This window comes from Condylura cristata, unplaced genomic scaffold, assembly GCF_000260355.1.
Source record: "Condylura cristata isolate star-nosed mole 26May11 unplaced genomic scaffold, ConCri1.0 scaffold00025, whole genome shotgun sequence".
Taxonomy (NCBI): Eukaryota; Metazoa; Chordata; class Mammalia; order Eulipotyphla; family Talpidae; genus Condylura; species Condylura cristata.
The window spans coordinates 17710535-17734270 of NW_004567126.1; the positions used below are offsets into that span (position 1 = coordinate 17710535).

A 23736-nucleotide genomic window follows, 5' to 3' on the forward strand; every position below is an offset into this window, starting at 1 on the left:
TTCCCTGACCCTTGCTCACATCCATCACTTCCTCGTCTGGGCTGCATAACACTCCTTTTAGGTCTCACAAAGCCGTCCTGCAGTGTGGCCATTCTGGAAGCTGTGGCTGCCTCCTTCCAGGTTCTAAACCTCCAGAGGAGAAAGCCATAAATAACTTCAGCGCCTACCATAGGTTTATAAAGTTTATGGGGCATGAGGGCTATGAGGCCCTTTTCCATGTCAACACATGGGGTATTCTGTTCTAGTTTGGGAGGGCACAGACAGCATGAGGGTAGAAGTGATACCAGGCTGGAAGTCCCGGGCACTTTGCTCATTCATCCATTGATCCATCCACTCATTTGTTGCTCAGCCTTTCATCAAATACTAATGTTAGATAAGCTGGTCTCTGGGCTACAAGAATAAGTAAGATCCAGCCCTGCCTTTGAGTTTCTCACAATCATGGGGCACAAATACCAATTGGCACGACATAAATATCCTAAGAGTTGATTTTAGAAGAGCGGTCTAGCCCTGAGGAGTTTGGCGTGGGTGGGCATACTAGCGGCTTGTGGACATTAATCATCCCTCTCAAAGACTTTCATGCCTAGACTTTAGAATAATATTACTTCTCATTTCTTTTGTTCTGGCATATTGCCTAGTGTTTACCATTATATATCTTATTCAATCTTCACAATAGCCATGGGCAGTGGCATTATTGTTATCTTTATTCTCTGTAGGAGGAAACTGAGGCCCAAAGACCTATCATCGTTGTCTACAGCCAAGACTACCCAGGGAGTGAAGTCCATTTGTGCCAATGCCCAGGACCATGATCTCTATGCCAGCTGCCCCAGGGGGGAGAGACATCTGAGGGGCTGGCAGTAGAGCAAACAGGTAGGCGGGCAGGTAGAAGTGTGAGGAGTTCTTAACAGGAAAGGGTAATAGTCATAGTAATCACTATTACTTTAGCAATATCTAGACTGGGAGAGAGATGTTCTAAATGGAGATCCTGGAGTGGAAGTGTAAGGCACCCCTGGAACCTCTGTCCTCACCTCCATGCTTGTCAATTTTGCTCCCTCCAGCTGTTTCTCTCTGAGAACGAGCATCTACCTCAATAAACATGAATAAGCATGAACTACATAAAAGTGAAGCTTGGCTAGCCTTAGGGGTCAGGGACAGAACTGGAGAGATGGGCTCAACTCAGTCGTGAGTCCAGGAGAATCAGAATCACAGGATCAAAGGGGAGCAGGTTTGGAAAGGGAAGGTGAGGACTCTGCAACTGGTGGGAGGAGCAGAGGTGGCAGCCTGGGCCTGATGGGGTAATGCCAGGAGCCAGGGAGATGCCCCTTGCTCTCGGCCACCCTCTTTTCCTCCAGCCCCCCTTATCAGTGGGATCTTTGTGTCACCTTGTATGTTTAGTTCAGAGGCAGAACTGAGTGATGGTTCTGGGCTTGGAGGCTGGTCTGGAAAGTGATTAAAGCACTTCCATGAGTCACTTGAACCTGGCCCAGGAGAACCTGTAATTGGCAGGTTTTGACAGGTCTCAGCCAGTGGCTCTGATCACGAATTCCACAAACATTTATTCAGTACCTACTGCATGCCAGGCCCTGTGCGGGAGGCTGTGGGCATAGAAGCCAGTGATACTGGGTCCTGGTGTAACACACCCTGCAACAAGCAGGAGGCCAAGAGTTACAATCTAGTGTGTTGAGTTGTCCAGGGTCGTGCAAGGCATGAGAGCCTCTTTGGGTAGACGAGTTGGGGGCTTCTAGGGAGACAGATACCTGGATGTTTCTCCCATTTTAGTCAGAGGCCTTAAGGTACTTGGCCTGAGGTCCTGGCTCACCTTTCTATTTGTACTTTAGATTGCTCCAGATCAAAAGCCAACACTGCTCTCCTCTGCCTCGACTTGGCAAGTGGAGCTATCTGCCACCACTCTGAAGTTACTTGTCGCCACAGGACAGCATGAACTTACGCTGATTTACCAACAGTTGCATTTCATTTTGGCTGTTTCAGGTCCAGTCAGGTTCACATTGCTTTCAATCTGTGTGCGGCTCACGGGAAGGGGATAGAGGAGTGTTCTGCTGCCTTCTCCAGTCCAAGCTCTCTCTGCCATCCAGCCATCCCCAGGGCATCAGGCCCAGCCCCCCAGAGGCTCCTACAGTCCCAGCTCACAGCCCCACACCACACTTTGGCCCCCACGTCGTTCGTTAAGGGGCCCATGGCCCCTCCCTGTTTAGGTCCTGAGCATCTTCTAACTCTTGTTCCTTCTATCCAACCCACAAGTTTCCATCAGCAAACTTTTCTCTGCAACTCCCCTGCTTCTTTTTTCTCTGAAGAAACAGCCACTTTCTCCTACTTCACTCCCTCCCCCCAGGATTTAATTGTGGATTGGCTGGTATCTAGAATTGTTTGCTCATCATTTCAAGTATGCTGGTTTACTTCCAGAAATCACTTTAAGCTCCTTGCTGGTAACTTAGTCTTTTTTCCCGGACTATGAAACGGTGTGGTCACTCAACTGTCTCCACTGACAGAATGGCTGGCTGACCACTGATGGAAATCCCTGCAGCCAGCTAACAGGATCAGGCTCTTCTGAAGTCCTGGGAGGAGAACAGCATGGCTGGAGTGAGGAGACGGGGCCCTTTTTAGCAGCCAAACTCTGAGCTACTCACTCTCTCTTCTCTCTCTTCACAGTAACTCTACAGTGTGCTGCCACCTACCCTCACGTTTCAGATCAAGAAACAGAGACTCAGCAGGTTGCCTCATGTACTAAGCTCAGCATAGTCATTGGTAGAGTTGGTATTCCACTGAGGTGTGCCCATGCTGTGCTCGCTAATGCCCACTGACCTCTTCAGGGGCCAGGTCGACCTCTGAGAAGTGGAGAGTCAAACACTGTGGCCTCCTTGGGTTTCTGCCAGGAAGGGGCAGTGTTTGCTCTAAATTACAAAGGTCTGGTAACCATAGGTCAGATTCCCTTGACCTTTCCCCGCGGGACAGAGATCCACAAAGACACTTAGAAACACAGCCACTTCTTCACCGCCTTGTCAGGGATAATCACTCACATAGCAGAAAGGGAGGCCCATGGTATCATTCATTTCACTCCTCAGCTGCCTGCATAGGTAAATTTGTTGCATATTTCAGAAAGACTGCAGTAGATTACTGGGGTGACCATATGACTTATGGTCCAAACCAGACATTTTAAGAACAAAAGGGGATTCTAAAAATAACTGACAGGCGTTAACAGATTTAGAACAGATGTAATTAGGACTATCCTGGGTGAACCAGGATTTGTTCCCCCGACAGAAAATATAGGGAGCTCCTGAAAACTCCTTAACTACATGTGACTGCTAAGGATTCAGTCCATTCCTTCGTTCACTCGTTCATTCGTTCAGAGAGCCAGAAGCCAGACCCTAGGAAGGAGGCAAAGCCTGCCCTGATGGAGTTTTCATTCTAATAGAGGAGGTAGAAAGCAAACAAATAAACAAGTGGAAATACAGTATCAGTGGTGATGAGGTCTGAAAAGAAAACTAAGGCAGGATTCTGGTATTGGGGAGAGGAAGGGAAAACCTGTTTCAGGGCCCTCCTTAGGGATCAGAAGGGGACGTGCACAGGTGCAGAGGGAGCAGAGGGCTGGGAAATGGGAAACGAGAAGGAAAGAGGCAGGTGGAGGGGTACAGGTCAGGTCCGCCTTTGAGCCACACAGTGAGATGAGAAGTCACTTAAAGTTTGCTCAGGAAAATGCTGAAATCTTCACATTTGAAAAAAAAAATCCCTCTGATGATGGGGGGGGTGTAGAGGAAATGGAGGAAGAGGAGACCAGGCTATTGTAAGGTGATGGGGCCCTGGGTTGGGGTGGAAGGCCTGGTGTTGGGGCGAAAGGTGGCTGGACTCGGAGACAGGGTGGAGGTAGCACCATCAGGACTTCTGGGCAGGCAGGCGCTGGGAGCCTGAGATACTCAGAGACCCTGGGGCAGGACTGACCCTCTAGTCCGGGCCAGCCGGAGGGCCCTTCCAAGGCTGGTTCTCAGCATGTCTCAGAAGTCTCTAGCTGGAACGTGGACACTAGACACCAGCTGCCTGTATCCTCTGGGGCAGGACGGGAAGGCCCTGCCCGTGCTTACCTTTGGCTCTATGATCTTCCTCCTTGGGGCACTTCCCCCCTTCCCACCATTTGCGCTTCAGAATTTCCAGGCGATTGTTCTCCTGCAGCTGGAGAATGGCCAGATCAAACTCGTCCCGGAAAACCGAGCCTGCAGGGTCACAGGGGAGCCCAGAACACAGGATGTGAGTGCCCTCCTACGTGTCACTTTGCCCCCTTGCCCAGGAAGCCTCCTCGCCACGCTTAACTCAGAGGGAGCGCTCGATGGAGCAGGCCCAGGGCCACTGCACTCCACGCGGCTCGCCTGGGCACCATCTATGGAGAGGAGGGTGCCCAGGATTCACGGCCTAGACACCATGATGGCTCCCGTGACAGCTTTCCAGGCAGTTGTGCCACCCGCCTCCCCACTCAGGTGCCATCACTTTCTATCCAGATTTAGTGGTCTGCCCATCCACACCCAGGAAGCTGGTTGCCAAGCTTCCCATCTGCACCCACGCTTCCCATCTGCCAAGAAGGGGGCTCTGACATAAGCCTCTCAGTCAGTTGTCTATGTTCTACCACCCTTAGATCAACTTCTCAAGCATGATAACTCTCATTCCATACTCCGCACCACTGATTCTCCAGAGCAGTCGCTGCTGAAAGAAGAGCCACCTCGGATGGGACAGAAGCCTCTTCAGCTTCATCACTGGGGAGACTCCAGTCCCCAGGCATTGCCAGCCCTACCAGCTGCCTGCTGGCTGTTGTGAAATTCACGGTCCCACCTGCCCATCACTCCATTACACTGCTCCTCCCAACCTCCTCCAACAGAAGGGCTTCTGTTCAGTGCAACCCTTTTAAAGGTTTTTCTAATGGAGTATGGTCAAGGAGCTTTGGTTCTGGAATTTAGTTTTAATCACAAACACAGGCTTAAATGAAACTGTGGAAAGCTCAATGTCTCAGCCCAAGCTGAGGCTGGAGTTCAATAAGCAAAAGCTGCCAAGAGGTTGGAAACCAACTCAGCTGCCTAGTCTTCTTGCCCAAGCTCTGTGAAGGCCTGATGGGACAGATCAAAGGATTCAGGGGAAAGCCTGGAACATATCGGTTAGTGTTCTCAAACACGCATGTGCATAGGAATCACCTGCCGGCCTTGTTGGACGGCAGACTGTGACTAGTGAGGCCTGGGAGTCTGCATTGCTAACGAGCACCAAGGCTCTGCTGCTGGGCCATGCACTTGGATGGGGGAAAGAAGGACATCAGCTCCCCGATGTCTCTAGACTCTGACTGCCCAGGACCCACAGCTGGGGCCCCTCCCAATTACAGACCCAGCAGCACTCGATTTTGCAGACCCCACGTTTGGAGCAGATCAGTCCTGTAACTGAGCTGGGCGAACATCAACAGTGCGTCTTCTGTAGTAAGTCTTACCACACACCTGTAGTGAACAGCTACTTGAATTAACGGCTGGTATTAAGCAGTGAGACTCATGAACATTCCAGGTTTAGAGGCAACTGTCCAGTAAACAGGGCATTTCAAGCAGTTTTCAAGACATTTGCCACCCAACCACAGCTGTGCATCAGAGGTCATGGAAAGATTATTATGTTTGCCTGCTTAGTTCCCATACACCGACTAACTTTCTACCTCATTCTTTACTTTTCTTGGACCCATCACGCCTTGTTCTATGGCTATGTCCTTGGTTCCCCTTGCCTTTCCTGGACATGACCTCAACGGGACTTGAGCTCTACCCCATCCCATCAACGGACTGCTCAATACCCTTCCCAGCCTGAGAACCTGAGCAACCACAGCTCCTCTTCCACCCAGCCTGCCATGATTAGCGAGTGGGGCCCACTGAGCAGGATGTTCTGCCTGACAAGTGAAGTACTAGATGTGGAGACACGCTTCTAGGCTCAAGTCCAGCTTTTCTACTTAGTCTGCGACCTTGGACAAGTAACTTATAGTCTCAGCTGTACCCTGCAGGAGGGGAGTGACTACCTCCACCTCACAGTTGTGAGGCTTGAGATAATACATGTGACAACAGCATCATGTCAGGTGCAGAACAAAAGATCTCTTTCCCCTTTTCCTTGACTACTGATGAAAATTTCTAGAGGCAGTCTGAAGTATTTGAACATTCTGGTTACATCTGTTGAATTGCTAGAACATCATCAAGATGTACCCTAAGTTCCTGGTTTGCCCCACCATCTTGAAACAAAATGTCAGCTTCTCGGAGGGGCCCACAACTGTACTGTTAATGGACGGCAATACCATCTGCTGCGAGGGGAAGGTGCGAGGGTTAGGAAGGAGCTGACTGAGGCTGGCTTCCTGTTGACAGAAACGAGTTCAAGGATGGCCATATAATTTCCTGTGTCCACTGGCTTGGTTTCTGATCAGTCTTTAAGAAGTTGTCGGTTCTATCAAATAATACAGGCAACTATAGAAATGATGGAAAGGCACTCATGTTCGCCAAGGCAGGCTAAGTGTGAGGTGCTATAGAAAGACACCTGACCAGGTTATCAAGTTTAACCCTCATGATAAGCTTAGGAAGTAGGTATTAGAAACCTGATTTTACAAATGACATAACTAAGACTCACAGAGGTTAAATAATCCATCCAAGGTCCCACAGCCAGTAAATAGGGTGAATTCCTACATTTGAGTTCAAACCCATGCTCCCCACACTCTACAGACATAAGTGAAGCCTGCAGTTGACAGAGTTATGAGTTAGGTGAACACCAAGAGAAGGGGCATGTAAGATAACTACAGAGATGCACATACTGTATACCAACGTCCCCACATGAAGGCCTCAATTCCTGCCCTTTCCCCTAATGCTACAGACAGGACAGCCCTCTGCTGGGCCAGCCCTTTACAACAGCAGCTCTCAATGGGGTCTATGTGTAGGGGGGTGCTCTATCTGGATCACCTGAGGCAGGGCTCTCCTGCAATCACAGAGGGTGGAAGTATTACAGCAGCGGAAGGCCAAAAGCATGAATGTGCTTTAGAAAGCACAGCGGAGGCCCTCCCTGGTGGCACAACAGTTAAAGCACAGCACTATGGAGCCACTGCAGCATGAGTTTGATCCCTTGTCCTCCTGGTCAGGGAGGTGACCCACATGGCACAGCAGGCCTCTCCTAACCCACCCGCTGCTCCCCTCAGCAGTGTATTTCAGTACATCTGCTTATTCTGCTCCCCATGTTGTCTCTGGTGAAGCCTCTTACCACCTGTACCCAGTCTTGTATGCATAAGTCAAAGCACAGGTGGGATACCCTTCTGGGAGTCAGATATCCCTTCCCTCCTCCAACAAGCCAGATGGGATGCACTCGGTAAGCAGGTCACCAGAGCTTCAGCCCATTCTCGAAAATTACCTGGGGCAGAGGGATCAGGAAGCACCAAAAATAATCTGAAAGTTATGTGCCTCATCATGACATTGTAGTAAGATTCTCATCAGGATCCTAATAGCAAAATCAATTCATTTGAACTTTACCATCTCTTCCTGCTCATCTCTCATGGAGATGTCAACCAATAGAGAGATGGCCAAAGGGAAGGAAGCAGGAGAGGGGAGAACAAAGGTGTAAAGAGCCCATCAAGGACACCAATGTGCCCTTTAAACAAATTAATCAATTAGTAACTAATCAATCAGCCCTTGAATGCTTAAGGATTGAGATATGATCACTAATTAGCAAAAGAATGTGAGTTTGGGCTTGCTTTTTTTAAACCTCAAGAATGCCCACCTAAAGTCACTGTTAAACTGGTTCTAGAAACAGGGTGTTGAATTCAATGCTGTATTCAGAGGTGTGGCTACTCTGACCCTGCCTGGATGAAGCTACCCAAGGAGGCTGTTCCTCTCCTGCATACCGACTGGCATGCCAATCCCATAGCCCTTGGTGTCCAGCAGGCCCCCAATCTGAGTGAGGTTGCAGTTTCGCTGCCGATAGTACTCATTCATGGTGGACTCCAGAAGGAAGGCGTAGTTGGAATTCAACACCCTGGCGATTCCCTCCTCCGTGCTCTTCACAAACACACTTGGCTGCTTGGAATACATGTAATTCCACATGCGTTGGTAGGTCTGATAGCGGGAATTCTGGAAAAAGAACACAAAGGCGCATTATTGGGAAAAGAGAAAGGAAATGTTGGTGTAAAAGCAGAGGGATCCAAAGTAGGTCCTAAAATCCTGGCCCTACGCAATCCCTTCTTTACATTCAATACGCTTTGCTCCTTCTGTCTCTGGGCTGCCAGTGAGTCTTGGACAGGAGGGACAAGTCGTGCCTTGATTTCTTTTAAAGGAAGACCAAGAATCAACAGGGGGCTGATGGTACTGTAAACTCTGCCTGCTGATTTGATCCTTGGTCTTGCCTCCTCTACCTAGAGAGGTCTCCCATTGCCAAGCTCCATATTCTGGTAGAAATAAGAGTGGACATTCCAGTTGTAGCCTTCATGTCCTCCAGGTCAGGAGCAGTGAACTTGGGTTTATTCAGGACTTCTAGAGAGAAGTGAAGGAATAGCGCTGGCTATTTTATCTCAGCAACTTTCCAATCATATATCCCACGCTGGCTTCAATTTTACAAATAACAAGAAGATTCAGTGATTTCTGGGGGCTACCCAAATTCCATGTTTGCAGGATACTTTTATGGGTCCCCATGCCAACAGGCACTGAGGCTGATATAGAAGACAGAAAAATGAAAGCCTTGGGCTTGTCTCATGCTGAAATGAACTTCGTGGGTTGTAGGTAAATCAGATACCCGTTAACTCCTCTGTCTGGCCCAGTGTGTCAGCCCTGGTCATCAATCTCTTGGTGTGTCAGCTCACAGAGCTCTGAGGCAGGGCCTCAATGTCAACAGGATGCCGATCTGAGACTTATCCAGTACGATCAATGAAACCAGTTCATCTTAATCTAGTGTTCATCACACTTCAGTCGTGGTTTATAAGTAATCTTGCTGTGTCTGAGGACTCTATAAAATTAAACCCACTTTAAAAAATTTAAATGCAAACATTAACTTCATCCTATGCAGTAATAGAAATAAAAATAAAGATTAAATTCACTGTATAGATCTTTTTCTAATACCCATTAAAATAAATATGAATGAAAATCGGGAAAAGCCCCTAGAGCATGAAAGGAGCACACACCTTTCCCCATACTTTGCCCCAAATCTTGCACCTGACTGTTTGAGTTATATAATTTTATATTAAACTCACAACCTAGAAAGTAAATAAAAATAAAATAAATATGAAATAGTTTAGTCACTGAACTGATTTGTACCTAAAAGCATCACAACTACCACTGGTTGTTCATGCACAATATTTTGGGACAGGTTGATTTTAAAAGTGCTTTTGGGACTTCATTCCAGGGATATTTTATGGAACAGGAGAACAACGAGCCCCATGTGAACCTCCAAACTAGATGTTCGAAAAAAGATAATGGGATGAGGAGAGATGTTTGTATCTCCAGCAGATAAACATCTCATCTGTATTCTGCCCAATCCCCGATGTTGGTGAGCAACCAAATGAATTTACTTGGAAGAAGGTCATGCTGGAGCCTCCGTGAATTGTGCCATACTCAATGGCGGTCTGGTCAGCCAGGTCATCCACTGACTCAATGGGCACATCCATGCGCTGCACGGTCAGGAAGGCTGCCAGGTTGGCCGTGTAGGATGAGATGATGATCAGCGTGAATGCCCACCTACGTAGGAAAAGACCAGGAAGTCATCATTGCTCTGGCACTCCCAGGAGTCTCAGCCCCCATCCCCAATCTTGCTGTGACATGGGAGAGGCCAGGCGTCCCTCTTCTGAAGGGACTTGGTGGGGGAAGAGAAAGGAGGCAGGGCAGATGATGTCGACAGAAATGGACAGAGTTTGTGAGGGTTGCTTGGAAGACGATTTTACTATATTTCCTAAAGGAGGTGACTCCTTGGTTGTTATTCAAAAGAGGTGTGTCCATGCACATGAGACAGCTTGGAGACTGAAAAATGAACAAGTGTATGAAGCAGGGTGCCAGTTCTGGGGGCTCTGTCTGACACGAGGGCTGGGAGGGTCCCCCTGCCCCCTCACAATGCAGCCCACCTTCAGGTGAGCAGCGCTGGAGCTGAGCACCCGCCACCCACCACGTCTGCTGTCTCAGGTGCACTTTCCATTATCTCCCTACAATGAAAGGAGGTAACACTCTTGTCCTAATTTTATAGATGGGGAAACTGAGGCTCAGAGAAGCCAAGTAATCTGCCCAGTCACATGCTGATAAATTCATAGCTTAAAACCAGCTCTACACATTGTAATAGCAGTGACTCTTTAAAAGACTAATGGATGACAAGCACCTTTGTACTGCTGAGAACTGGGAATTAGGAAATACTCTTATAATGGCCATGTGAGTTCAAAATAGAAGGTTGTTTACTGGGTAAAGTGAACGCATTTAAAATGAGAGTAATTTTGTAACTCAGGCAGCATATAAACTAAAGCCATTAAATCCAGTTTTCTGGTTTTTTTTTTTTCTTTCTTCCATTTACTTAGGTTAATCAAGCCTTCTACCATCTGGTCAGCAGAAAGGACCTGCCATCCAATCCACTTGTTTATAGGAGTTCAAAGATATATCTAAGCATAATTGAGGCTGGATAATCACATATCCTCAACCAGTGCAGTCCGAATTAATGAGGCTTTACTCATTATGAAGACATTGCCAATGAAAGCTTACCATCGGCAGCTGGAAGCTTCCAGGTGGGCTTTCCGGAGCAGGAAGATGGTCCTACTTCCCCGACTGCCCCTTCCTCCTCCCCCACAGAGACTGTGAAAAAGGCTACGTACTTCCGCTGAGCTCATTTGCTTCCTAATAAATTGGGACAATCATGCCTGCTCTATCTTCAGAGAGTTGTGAGAATAAATGAGATAACATGTCACTGGTGACTCGTCATCAGTAAAGGACTGAATGAGATGGAGAGAAATGGAGTGATAGATCCTCAGCCTGAAGATGGGGTGACAGTCATTTGATTGCCTTCCCTATTTGTCACCTGTAAGTGCCAGGTGTGTCTCTGTCCTCAAACTGTTTTCCTGGCTCCCGCCTTGGCTCTTACTTTCAGTTGGAAGTTGTTTCCTCTTGGCACTCCCAGAGGAAACAGGCGTGTGCATGTGTGATCCTCAGGCAGGGGCCAGCGTTCAGAAGCTGCTGAGCTTCAGAGTTAAGGAGCCCTGGATGTGGACACGGCCTCGGAACTAGCTGGGGACACTCCCTCAGCCCCATGGCTACATTCTGGTGTCTTCCACTCTGGGTGGCTCTTTATGACAATGGTCACAAGGAGCAGGTGATAGGGAGCAGGTATCCTGGTGCAAGCTCATGGCCTCGCTGAGAAAGCAAATCACACCCACTCTCTCTCTCCTCTCTCAGGAGGGGTCGGGGTGTCTTTTCCCCAATGAAAGGAGATGGATGCCAAGAAAGTTGGTGTTCTGGGTAGTGACGTGGCATTTGGTCACTTGCTCAGGGTGAGGAAGCCAAGGTGAGCCAGGACAGCCTCTTCTGCTGACACTTCCCAGTCTCCCAGGGAACTGACCAAACTGAGGTCTGAGCTTAATAACCAAGAACTTGGAGAGGCAGAGCGCACTGACAGCCAGGTCAGGGCAGGCGAGGGCTGGGCCTCACCCATGCATGCTTTGGAGCAGAGAAAAGGAGCGCCCTGCAGCCAGTGGGCCAGGGCTGAGCAGCCTGCAAGACAGGTGGGCCCTCCTTACTCTGGAGCAGGGAATTCCTGAGCACAGGGCGCGCACAGGTGGCTGAAGCAGGCAATGGGCCCTCTGTGTGGCACATGGGAGCTGAAGGAAAAGCCCCAGGTAGAAGAGACCAAAACCTGTGGCTGACTTCTGCTGGTCTCCCAGGCTTCTACTCAGATTTTGAGGGTCCTCTGTGGCTGTCCCTAGTAGAACTGCCGATGCTTCTGGGGAAGGTGAGACCCCGTTCTCTATGCCGCCACAGTCGATGATCTGAGGGAGCCATCTGATAAGGGGTGTACACCTTGCCCAGACAGCTGACTGGTCACTCAGCGGGGAAAACAAACACCCCAACTAGGTTTCGCCTTGCTGTCAGCTGCACCCCAGTTCCTCCAGTAACTGTCCAGGCCAACCCTGACCCCGGCTGCTGTGACCAAGGGTGGAACCATCACTATTGCTTTTCCTCTGGCTCACACAGGGTGTGATGAAAGCCAGAGAACAGGCTGTGAGTGCTTTGACCTGCAGCACCACACCCAACAGTGGGCTTTTAAGTGATGATGAAGAACTTGTACTCTGTGAATCAGCCTCTCTAGGAGATATCCCGCCAGCCAGCCAGCCAGCCATCATCCATCTGTCTCATTTCATTGGATGAAGGATGAAAGGCAGGGAATATATATTTTTCATTTTCCGTCATAGTGGTCTAACAGCAATTATTTGTCCATACATTTATGTAGCACTTTCAAGTTTTCAAAGCGTTTTTCCACACATTGAATCATTCAACTATTTCTCCCCACCTTGGCCCTGATGAACCAAGAGGAGATGGAAATTTCAGGCAGCGACCAGCTGGCTGATGGACGATGTGGTAAGAGGCTGGATTTGCCGTCAACTTGCCAGGGAAGTCCCATCCAACCCTGAGGAGTAAGAGGTTGCCTTTCCCACATTTGCTGAGGTCGGCAGGCTGCGCAGTCTGAGCCAGGTGCAGAGACACAGCTCAAGAAGACAGGACTGCAGATGGGGCTGGAGGTGGCACAGGCTTGGCTCCCACGCTTCCAGCCCCAGGCTCAGATTTGCATAAATCTGCATATGCCTTCTCAAGCCCAGACAGCCCGCCTCAGGTCAGTGTCAGGTCAAGAAGTCCTGCCTGCTTTGCTGAGGGGACTCAACGTCATTTTCTCAGCCTCTCCCTTTCTGCCTCGATTCTCCTCTGCACCTAGACTTACAAGATGGCCACTGCTGACCCCAAACCTTCTGAGCCTGCGTGCTCTCTGGTTTTCTCTCTGGAGCGGTCAGGGACACGTGTCTTCTCCCTATGTGAAAGGAGCCGGATGCCAAGAAAGCCGACATTCTTGTTAGGGACTTGCCACTTGCCCGTGGTGGGGAAGCTGAGCTCCCACTAGCCTGTTTCCGGCTCTCCAACAGCAGCCAGGTGCTGGTGACTCTGCCAGAGCTGGCTTATTAGGGCCACCCACCCCCCTGTGTCCTCTCCTCCTCTGCTGGGGAACTTACCAGACACCACTGACACAGCGTGTGGATAAGGCGCGAGGGGCGATGGTGGAACCCTGCTGCATGAAGCCCCCGACGGGAAACCAGAGGCTGTTGCCAAGGGAGTACTGGTTCACCAGGAGGTTGCACCGGCCCTGGGCACATGGGTGGGGGCTGTACCACTCGTAGGGGGTCAACCTGTGGGAGAAAAGCAAATGTACCAGGCCGCGGAGGGTGGGTGGAGAAAGGCTTCTGCGGAGTCGGGAGCTGTCCTTCCCAGCCCCACCCTGAGCCTCACTGGCCTTGTGGCCTCAGGTGAGCCACCTCCCTTTGCTGGATTTGGATTTTCCCAACTAAAAAATGAGGAGGTTGGACTTCCCTGTTGGTCTTCAAACTCTGTCTTTATTCAAAGCAACATTTGTTTTTTTTTTTCAAAATAAATTCTGATGTGGAACTTCAGTACACCTAGTAAAGTGGAACCCCTTGACTAACAGCTGGCTATAAAGGGGTAGACAGCTGGCAAGGAGCTTCTTCTGCCACTTCCCATCCTTTGAGGGCACCACGGAGGGACCCTAGCTCCTCCTTACTGTCACCTTAAGACAGAAAACCCTCGGCCTGGAAAAGTGGCCCTCAAATGTGAGCCTCCATCAGCATCACTGAGAAGGCTGGTTAAGGCACAAACCGTTGGGCCTCACCCCTCCACCTCCCGACTCAGTCTGGGTGTGAATTCCTAGGTGACACTGATGCCACTGGGAGAGGGACCCCACTTTAAGAAGCCCTAGCCTCGATAAGGCCATGTGTTGTTCTCCACCCTGTTTCAAACTCCCCTAGAAGCTTAACAGAATGCCAATACCAGGTTCCTGCTTCCAGAGTTCTGCTCTGATTTGTCCAGGGAAGCCTGGGCATCAGTGGTTTTCAAGGGGCCCTGTGAGTCAACAGGCACCCCAGATTGAAAGGGGGGCCTGCCTCCAGGCGAGGGGCAGCACTCCTGCTGTCTAGAAGGTGCTTTCTTCCTGCCAGCTGCACACAGGTTCCCTCCTCTGTTCTGCATCAGCTCTGCCGAGTGGGCCGGTATGAGCGTGAGCTGACAGGGCAGGTGCTGCATGTTCACAGGGCAGGGTCATCCTCATCGCCGGCTGCGGGCGTCCACTCGGCCTCCTGTGCCCTGGCTATCCCTACAGTGCCATCCATATTCCCCTCGTGGGCACTTGTTCCTGGGTCCACTGCCCATGTGCCCTCATTGGCCTCCTGTCCCGAGATGTGTGACTGCTCTCCGTGGCCTTAAGAGCTGGCTGGCACTGGGAGTGCCCATTGGTCCTTGGGAGGGAGCTTTAAAAATACAGACTCCTGGGCTCCATCCCTAGAGATTGAGACCATCACACCTGGAAATTCAAATTTTCAAAATGCTCCTTCCTGGGTGATGCTGATAGTAGTTGGCTTGGGAGAGGTTGCCTTAGATCAGGGATTTTCAAGCATTTTCCCTCTAAAATCATACCCAGATGTTACCCAAATAATACAGCTGGCAGCCTTGAGCAAACAGGTTTGGATGTGCAGGTGCTGTTTCTTGAATCACATACAAAGGGCCAATAAGAAGGGACTTGAGCACCTGTGGATTTGGGAGTCTGGGGGCTCCTGAAACTAATCCCCTGCAGATACCAAGGGATGACTTGGTATTTTGGTAAAGTTTTGGGGAAATCAAAAGTTATATGCAGGTTTTTGACTGTGTCGGTCAGCTCCTACTTCCCCATTCCTTTCATTATTCAAGGGTTAACAGTATTTGAAAGTGGGACTGAGCTGGGGGGACAGGGAGTTAAGCCTCCAGAGCTATGGCTTCCCTACCTCTTCTCACCCTATGCCCAAGCCCATGGCACTGGAGCCTCCAGGAGCCTTCATGCTCTGTGGAACCCAGGGCCAGCTGTCCTAATTATACAACAGTACGGCGAAAACTTCAATGCATTTCTTAGGTTGATGTTGGATCTTGGGGTCAGATGCGTGCATGATAGGTAGGGAAGAGGCTGTTCAACTTTTCAGGGTTTGAGGCTGTAACAGGCAGGCAGGGCAGGCTTGTGTGTGTGTGTGTGGGGGCGGGTAGCCATGGTCTAAACATTTCCAGGGCCCTTGGGGTCCCCTGCGAGCTGTGTACTGCTACATACAGGGACTTAGCCACAGAGGGCAAAAGAGAATTATAGAGCAGTGGGGCTAGAACTCAGACAGTTTCCCAAAAGCAGCAGCCATCAGGCTGGTGAAGTGCAGAAAGGACGTGTTGACAGTGTGCCATCTCCCGCCCGGCTCGCCAGTTATCACTGACAACTGACACTGATAGTGGCGATGTCCACAGGCCCAATGGGGTAGAGGACCCACGAGGGGCACACAGCAGGCTTTGAAGACCTCCAGGTTGCAAATCACGCTTTCTCTGGCTAGATACAGTGGATGACTTCCCTGAACTTGGCTTTGACCATCACTGCAAAGGGCAGATACTGGGGGATAGAAGGCCCCTTCAGCATCGGGTAAGAACAGCGATGCAGTTATTTGGGTGCCCTGCAGTTCCTTGAGGTTCTGTCTTCTAACTCGATGAGCACACACTCTCCTGGAGCCATCAAAAAGGTGAGTTCTTGGGAGAAGACTCCACTTGGAGAGGTGGGGTGCACACTGAGGAATCGCCTGGCTCTGTCACTGCCCCCTGCAGGCATGCTTCCAGAGAGCTGGCCTGCCCATCTTCCATTCCCTGCTCTTGCACTTTCTGGTCTTCTAGAAGGGCAAATAAAGGCTGAGCAGGAAGCTGGGATTCTGAGTAATGACCGATGAGTCGCTAAAGATCGTGCTTCTGGGAAGTAAGTTGGCTTTCAAGAAACCCAAGCTGGTTCCACACTAGCCCCACAAACAGCCCTCTCAGGGCATTCTCAGAAGGCCAGACTATGGGATGCTGCTCTGGGACTTCTGTGGCCCAGCACAGTCTCTCTCTCGCTCTCTTTTTATTTTTGAGTAAGAAGGAAGGTTTTTTCACCCCATTTTTTTCTGATTTGAACCATTTTTCTCAATGCTACTTGCAAACATCCCTCTCCATTCTGTTTTGCCATGTGGTTCCCATCTGACAAGGTGCTGTGCTTTTGTAGGTGATGCTGGCTGGGGAAGGGCCAGGTCCTCTGCAAGGGAGGCTTTCTCTCTCCCTTGCACAGTCAAGGCCTCTGGTCCCCCCATTCCAGATTCCCGGGCTCCGATTCTTGTCACTCAGCACTTTGTGGCAGATCCTGGCAAGGACAGAGGCCAGGGAAGCCAGACGCATTGTGCTTAATCAGAGCGATCTTCCTGTCCTGCCACCCCCACCCCCAGCTCCTCCACAAGCAGGCGGCCCCAGACCAGGCAGCTGGAGTGGGAAGAGGCAGGGGACAGATGCAAGTTCGGCCCAGCTCACCTGCCCACGTTGTGCACCAGCGAATATGGCATGCCGATGGTGGGAAGCGTCAGGTAGACAGCTGGGCAGAGCTTTTTCAGGTCCCCTGTCTTTTCCCATCTCTATTTTGGCACCAAGGTCTCAACCAGCCCGCTTCCCTCCCCACCCCCTCCCTTGCAGTTCCCTGAGGTGGACACGAGGTGGCGGTGTGAGGACAGGGAAGGGGTGAGGAGTGTACCGAGCCACTAGGAAGAGGACGCAGCTGACCGCCAGATAAGCTAGAAGCATGAAGAGCCAGACGCCCGGAGAAAATGGGTCCAGGAAGGAGAAATAGCCAGGTCTGCGTCCCTGGAAATAGAGATAAAAGCACGATTCACTGTACATGTTCAGTCAAGGTTGGCCCTTGGGCAGGGCAGGCAAAGGGTTTGGTGAGTCTGGGTCTGGCTCGAGATTGCATCGCCTTAGGTTCTGAGTGACTGGTTTAAAAGACTCTGGGGCTTGAAGATGTAGGGGAAGCCCACCCAGCCACAACCTCAACAGGTGTAAAAGGACAGCCCAGGCTTCATCACTTCCTGGGCTGAGGGAGGCGTCGTGCTAGGTAAACAAATAGCCCTCAGTGCTCTTGTAATGCTGCCCTAGGTCCTCTGGGGTGGCACGGGTAGGCTCAGGAGCACCTCTGCATCTCCGATGCCACAGCAGCACCCCTCTTTGGCACTCAGGTCTTCTCCAGAGTGCCACACAACAGGCAGCCTTCGCTTTCCCTCTGCAGGGTGATCTCACACACAGTGAGCCCTTCTCGTGCAAACCTCAGCACAGTGTCATGAGACAAGTTGATTATTCATTTTGCTGCTAAGGAAAATCAAACCCAGGCCAGTCAAGGGGTGTCCAAGGTTATGTAGCTCCTAAGTGCAAGAGTGGGACTCAAACAGGCATTTTCTGACACAAAACCCTGAGTCTGTCCCATGACGCTGTGGGAAAACCTGGTGTGTCTATGTGTCCCCTACCAGGGACGTGCTTGGCCAAAGTCATAGGAGCCTAAGGTTGGAGCCAGAAACAAACCTGGGCACCGAACACCCCATCATTTTCTGCAGAAAAGCAGAATGGAATATGACAGATAGAGGTCAATAATTTGCTGCAGTCATTAGCTGTGTGGTTTTGGGTAAGGCCACACTCCTCTCTGGCTTTGACTGGAGTGGTCCAAGATGGCGGTGGCCCAAGATGGCGGGTGGCCTCAGGCCATACGCAGCTGACAGACGACATTGCTTTGTCTGCCCTGAAGTGTTCACCCATCTTGGGTGAGTTGTCCACATAAAAAATGATTGGGAGATGACACATAAAAATCCGATTTCTGGCTTTTTAAAAATAAAAGGGGTGATCTGGCATCAGTGGGTTATATTGCCAGTGGGCTGGAGTTGAGTAGGAGCTGCCCATTCTAGAAAGGGCTCGTGTCTCTGCTCCCTGCTGCTGCTTGGGTGTTGCCCTGGCTTGTTTCTCTCATTTACTACTGAACCACTGGACTAGATGCTTCCTAAGGAACATTCTCCATTGAAAATGATAAGATTTTATGATTCTAGGAATCTAGGAAGTCCATTCATGGGACTGAAAATCAATTGTAAGCTCAGGGCTTCCATAAAAGAACTCTCCAACTCAAGGTCATTTCCATTAACAGTATGACTTACTGTGAACACTGAGGGACATTTTTTTTTTTATAGGGGGTGTCCAGAAACATGAAGGGGAAATACCTAGGCCAATACAGAGCTATTTCTGACCAGTTTTTTGAGGTTTCATTAACCACTGGCAGCTAGACCATGCAGAACACACTGAGCAACTTCAAGTAACACCAGCTGCTCCACTGCATCATATAGGGTGGTGGTTGGAGGGGGGATGGTGATGAGGGAGTAGGGGGCAGTTCTGCAAGATCCTGTTGAAGTAAAATAGCTTCTCCTTATAGGAACATTCCTGAAGTCCAAGGGGCCTAATTAGAGCTGTACATTCTTGCCTGAGGACACAGCCCTGAGTGCCAAAGTGCAGAAACAGACACTCTCTGCCAGTGGGTTGTCACTTTTGGACCCTGCAGTCCTTTAGAAGTGTGACAGTGACCTCTAGGCGGTCCTTCAGAAATTGGTTTCTTTGGGGCCTCTCTGGTGGCCAAGGGGTTAAAGTCTCAGCGCTACCGGTGCACTGGCCACCATGACAGTCTGAGCTCTGTCCCAGCCAGGGAGCCGACCGACAAGGCGCAGCAGACCTCTCCTGTTTCACCCTTTACTCCCCTCAGCAGTGTAATTCAGTAGACCTGCCTCTTCTGCTCTCCACTCTGTCTCTGGTGAATCCTCCTGTCCTCTGGCCCACACACAGTTCTTCTACACAAAAATAAATAAAATGTTAAACAAAAAAAGAAAGAAAGAAAAGACATTGGTTTTCTTTCCCAACATGGAACCAATATGGGCCAGGAACTTGATATGATGAATGAGAACTTGATACCAAATGCAAGTTGCCCGCCTCACAGGGCACTGAAGCTTGCTCTGCACAGAACACTCAGGAGATTTATTGGGACCATGAGATGAGTTGAGGGACATGGCCCAGTCCCTGGAGGGACAGTAGAGGGGTGAGGGGAAGAGCCCATGTGAGCATGTCTGGTCCATCACGCTACAGATTCCCTAGCAGGAAGAAGGACTCAAGAGCAGCAGAAGCTGAGTCCCCTGCTGGGCCTTCCCGCATTCATCACATTGTCTTCATTGTTATCCTGCGAGCCAGTGGCAGACACGGGAAAACACAGAGGCTGCCCACATAGAGTCTGGAAAAAATAAAGGAGCTGATCATGTTTTACCACCTGCTGCAGCAGCAAACAGTAGCTGTTCACTCCCTGGGTCCTCCAGACCCCATGATTTCCATGAGCCCTGTCACACATGATTATTTCACTGTGTCTCTCAATTGAGAGATATCCAAAAGGAAAGAATCTTTTATTGTTGCTTTCTGAATCTGAAACCCCATTAGATGCTCAATGTCAGAAATCTATACCTGATTATATCACCAGGAGTGAAATTGAGGAAAATGACAGTACTATTTAAAGCTGCCTTATTTGGTTATGGGTGATAAGGAATGATGCACAGTCGTGGGAAAAATTCCTGGAGACTCAAGTTATAAAACACAGAACATCACACAAACAAGTACGGAGACATAAAGCCAGCTCCGCCGGAAACCTATCAGTCACGTTGGCAAGGCAACATCTGATTCCACTTGTGATTGACTGACGCCAAGCAGAAGGGCAAGGGATAGCAGTGATCTGAGATCTGGGTTTGAGCTTCCACTGCCTTGGCGTGGGCTGAGCCCAAGCTGTTTATATGATGCCAAAGAGAAGCATGTTACTTGCAACACTCTGACTGCCTCCCATTTTTTCTATGAGGAAGCTTTTGATTGCTTTCTTCCCAAAAGACACCGGAGAGTTACTGGTGCTTAGGGCAAGTAAGGTATCATCTGCCACAGGTCTCCTTCCAAATAATTGGTTTTCTTTAAGCCAAAGCAAAGAAAGAGAGACTTTTCTTCGGAAGAACTCTAAATGCTTGCTATGTTGATTTCAATACCCAGTTTTCCATATTTACAGATGGAAGCACTGTGACCAGGGAGGGGAGAGTTTTGCTCACATCACTGGTGATGTCTTCAGTGTCTCTGGTGCTCATTCATCAAGCAATGCTGTAGAGAAGCCAAGCTCGCCTTCATTTAAATGACTGCTGTACCGCGTCTTCCTCTCCTTTCTAGCTTCACAACTTGCTCCAATAAACTTCCTAATTAATCCCACGCCTTCTCCCAAAAGCCAGCAGTATCCCAACCTACTCTCTCTCTCTCTCTTTTAAATTACTCTTAAACATTTGTTTATGACCCATCATCAGTTATTTGATGCTATTGTATTTATAGGTACTTGTATTGATTTATATATATCTCTGCTGACTGCAAGTTGAGCTGGTTTCCTTCGGTGAATTCAGCCACTTTAAAGGTGGATCATTGGTTATAAAGAATCTATGCTCCATGCCCCCAACATCTAGGATAGGTCAAGCCCTGTAGATAGAATTTAAAATTAGATCGCATCAGAATTAGGACTTTGTCCTTGACTTTTGTATTGTGTTTCAGAATGACCACACCAGTGCCAGCATTCTTGATGTTGTCTGATGGTCGGGGGAGACCCAAAGGGCTGGACACCCACTAACCATGATCTTAGTGTGGTGAGATCCTTTGAATTTTGGTAGTGGAGTTGCTACCTACTGGCACTACACCCCCCTGGCATTCCTCTTAAAAAGAATCTATGAGCCTGCTGATACTTCATTCTATGTGTATTGGGGAGAAATAACACTACAGGAAGAATGAGTTACTTTCCCAGAGTCTGAAGGCAAATGCTCAAGGACAACAGAGCCAGGGAATACAGGTACAGGTAGTAACTGAAAACAGATTCTGGAGCCATGCTGCCCAGGTTTGAACCCAGCTCCAGCTCTTATGCTTTATGGGACTCTGGACAAGTCATTTAACCCTTCTGAGTCTCCCAGTTGCTCTTTGGGGAAAAAAAAAGAGAATAATATCAAACCTTTCCTCCTTTTTTTTTTTTTTAAACTAACCGACTTAACACACAGTAAGGTCTGTCCTCCAGTGATACGCATTAAAGATGCTTAGAGGGAGAATATCTGCTAGGTCCAGTCACTTTCCATAATTCCTGAAGTTTCTATGAGTTACAATACATGCATCATGAGGAAGCCATTTGGGTAACTTCAGGCTTGCTTCTAGAAAGATGCCTGTTAGTAGTCAGTGCTTCAACCTTTGGACTCAGTTAGTTCCCTCTGAGTCTTCCACAGAGACAGAGTGAGTCACGTGGATAGGTTCTCCTATGCCTGTGGCTGTGAAGAAACCATTTTCTATACACAAACGAGTGATGTCAACTCTCTTCCTTCCCTACACCCCCTTCCTTCTCCAGCAGGACCAATGACAAAGGCTCAGCCTCTCCTCCAGGTGGTGTTTCCCAATCTTTGGAACTAACTGGCAATTGATGGAGAGCTACTTTCAATTCCCAGCTGGATTCAATGTTCAATAAAACACTTTCTCGGGCTGAAAGATAAAAGAACACAGTTTCCATGACTCCTTTTGGGGGAGGCAGAAGGAGGTAATTTCTTCTTGTCTCACCCCAGGAACCCTCACATAGCCTCCTTCAGTGTGTCTGCAATGGATTGTCCGGGTGATCATTTGGTTCAGCATGCACTTCTCACCTCAGACGCCAAGAGGAAATAAGAAGTTTGCAATGAATTCCTCTCCACATGAAGCAACCAGATGGGTCTGCTGCCTGTACAACTCAACGACGAACATATTGACTTTCACTTGGCTGGTTGGAAATCTGGTCAGAGGAGACCTAAGTACTATCTTGGCACTGACCTTGACTTATTGAGTGATCTTAGCTGCCACTTTCTTCTTCTATAAAGTGAAATGACACAATCAACACACGAAGAAGGAAAGTGAGAATTACCAAGGTAATATTGATAAAATACCTTGCACTTCTTGTGAGTGGAATGCTCAATAAATAACCAATATTAAAATTATACATTCAGGGAGTCATATTTCCATTATATGGGCTATTATGTTACTTAGTGTTAAGGAATAGAGCACCATTCATTTTCTGTTCTCTTATAACATAACAGGGTATTAAGCAGCATTAGAAATGATTCACTGGTTTACTTAGCATTGTGCTCCATTTTCCTAGACAGTCTTTTCTGAAATGAAACAAAACTTCTTGAAAAACGAGTCATATATCCAGCAAAAATGGTGGGCATTAATTTAATGTTGGCATTTATTTCTCTCTTTTTTAATCACTCTCTGTTTTTGTTTTTTGGTTCTTGGTTTTTTTCCTAACTTTTCTTGAGAGAGAAAATGCTAGCAAGAGTTAAGAACAGAAACAAAAACAGGGTATGAAACTCTTCTACTTGTCAATCAAAGGTGTAGCAGGACATTCTAAAGCAACATCATAAACTCATATTTTCAAGGGAGTCTTAATGCTCAGGCTGGCTACGAGATCATAAATAGTGTCCTCTGATTAGAAAGGATCTTGAAAGCTCCACATGGCATTGACAGAGAGAACGGTACCTAGTAACCATCAGGAGAGTCTGGCGGAAGTGTACGGATTCAGATAGAACACCTGGGTTCAGTGCCACTTCCTCTATCACATCATCTTTGCTCTAAACCACTAGCCATCACTAGCTTCAGAATCCTTCTATGTAAAATGGAAATCACAGGAACTGCCTCAGGGGAGTAAACCGGAAACTGTCTGTGAAAACATGTCATAAATAAAGAGATGCCAGACAGGTGTTAGTCAACACACAAAAACCTGGACATTTCCCAGCCTCCTTGAATATGTCGACACTGAATTTTTAAAGATGTGATTTCCCATTTGGGGGTGATATGTGCCAAATGGTGGATCCCAGGTTGGCTTCTGGCACACTCTGATGATGTCTTGCTACAGCAGTCAGTGTGTGCTCAAGGAATACAAACTTACTTTAATATTAGTCTGAGCAAAACATCATTAGGCAAATTGCTGCTGCAGGAAAAAAAAAAAAAAAAAGAAAAAACTACATGATATCCTCTAATGTTACATATAAATGTTTTTGTTTTTCTATGCCCTTCTTCCCTCTTTTCACACAGATATTTGAAAGCTCATACTATGCTTCGATGTCATAAAACCCTTGGCTGCAAATGCCCTTGGGTTACACTGCTGTATCAGACACTGGACTTTTCAATCAGAAGAAATGAGCTAACATGACAATGAAGGCAGTCTTGAACTTCAGACATCCTGTGACTTGACTCCTATTCTTGGAGTGCCAGGGGACACCCTAAATTCTCAAGGCTGGATTCTCTATGAAGGGCCTGGAGGCCCTGCTGATTCAGGGGTTAGGCTCATACTCTTCAAATGTATGTTACCACACCATGCTCACCACCAAGGTACCTACAGCAGTCCATTGGCCCCTTCCACGCTTACTCTTGTTCCCCATTCATATTTTCCCCATCTGATAGCTTCAATTCTACAGTCAGGTTTCTAGGGTTTGTTTTGGTTTGGTTTTGTCTGTTCCTTTGTTTTGTTTCTCTGTGTTGCACATATGAGTGAAACAATCCAGTGTTTGTC

At 48.6% G+C, this 23736-nt stretch overlaps 1 protein-coding gene across 2 annotated transcripts in view; it reads right to left on the minus strand.

The window, feature by feature from the left end:
* Positions 1–23736, minus strand: part of GRIK4 (glutamate receptor, ionotropic, kainate 4) — a 383774-nt gene that overhangs the window by 16358 nt on the left and 343680 nt on the right. For both annotated transcript variants that reach the window (XM_012729818.1, XM_004689170.2), the window contains 5 exons: positions 16828–16937; positions 13223–13396; positions 9545–9710; positions 7889–8114; positions 4092–4220 (listed from right to left, as the gene is read on the minus strand). In XM_012729818.1, the coding sequence (XP_012585272.1) occupies positions 4092–4220; positions 7889–8114; positions 9545–9710; positions 13223–13396; positions 16828–16937 (805 nt within the window). The remainder of the gene's footprint in view (positions 1–4091; positions 4221–7888; positions 8115–9544; positions 9711–13222; positions 13397–16827; positions 16938–23736) is intronic.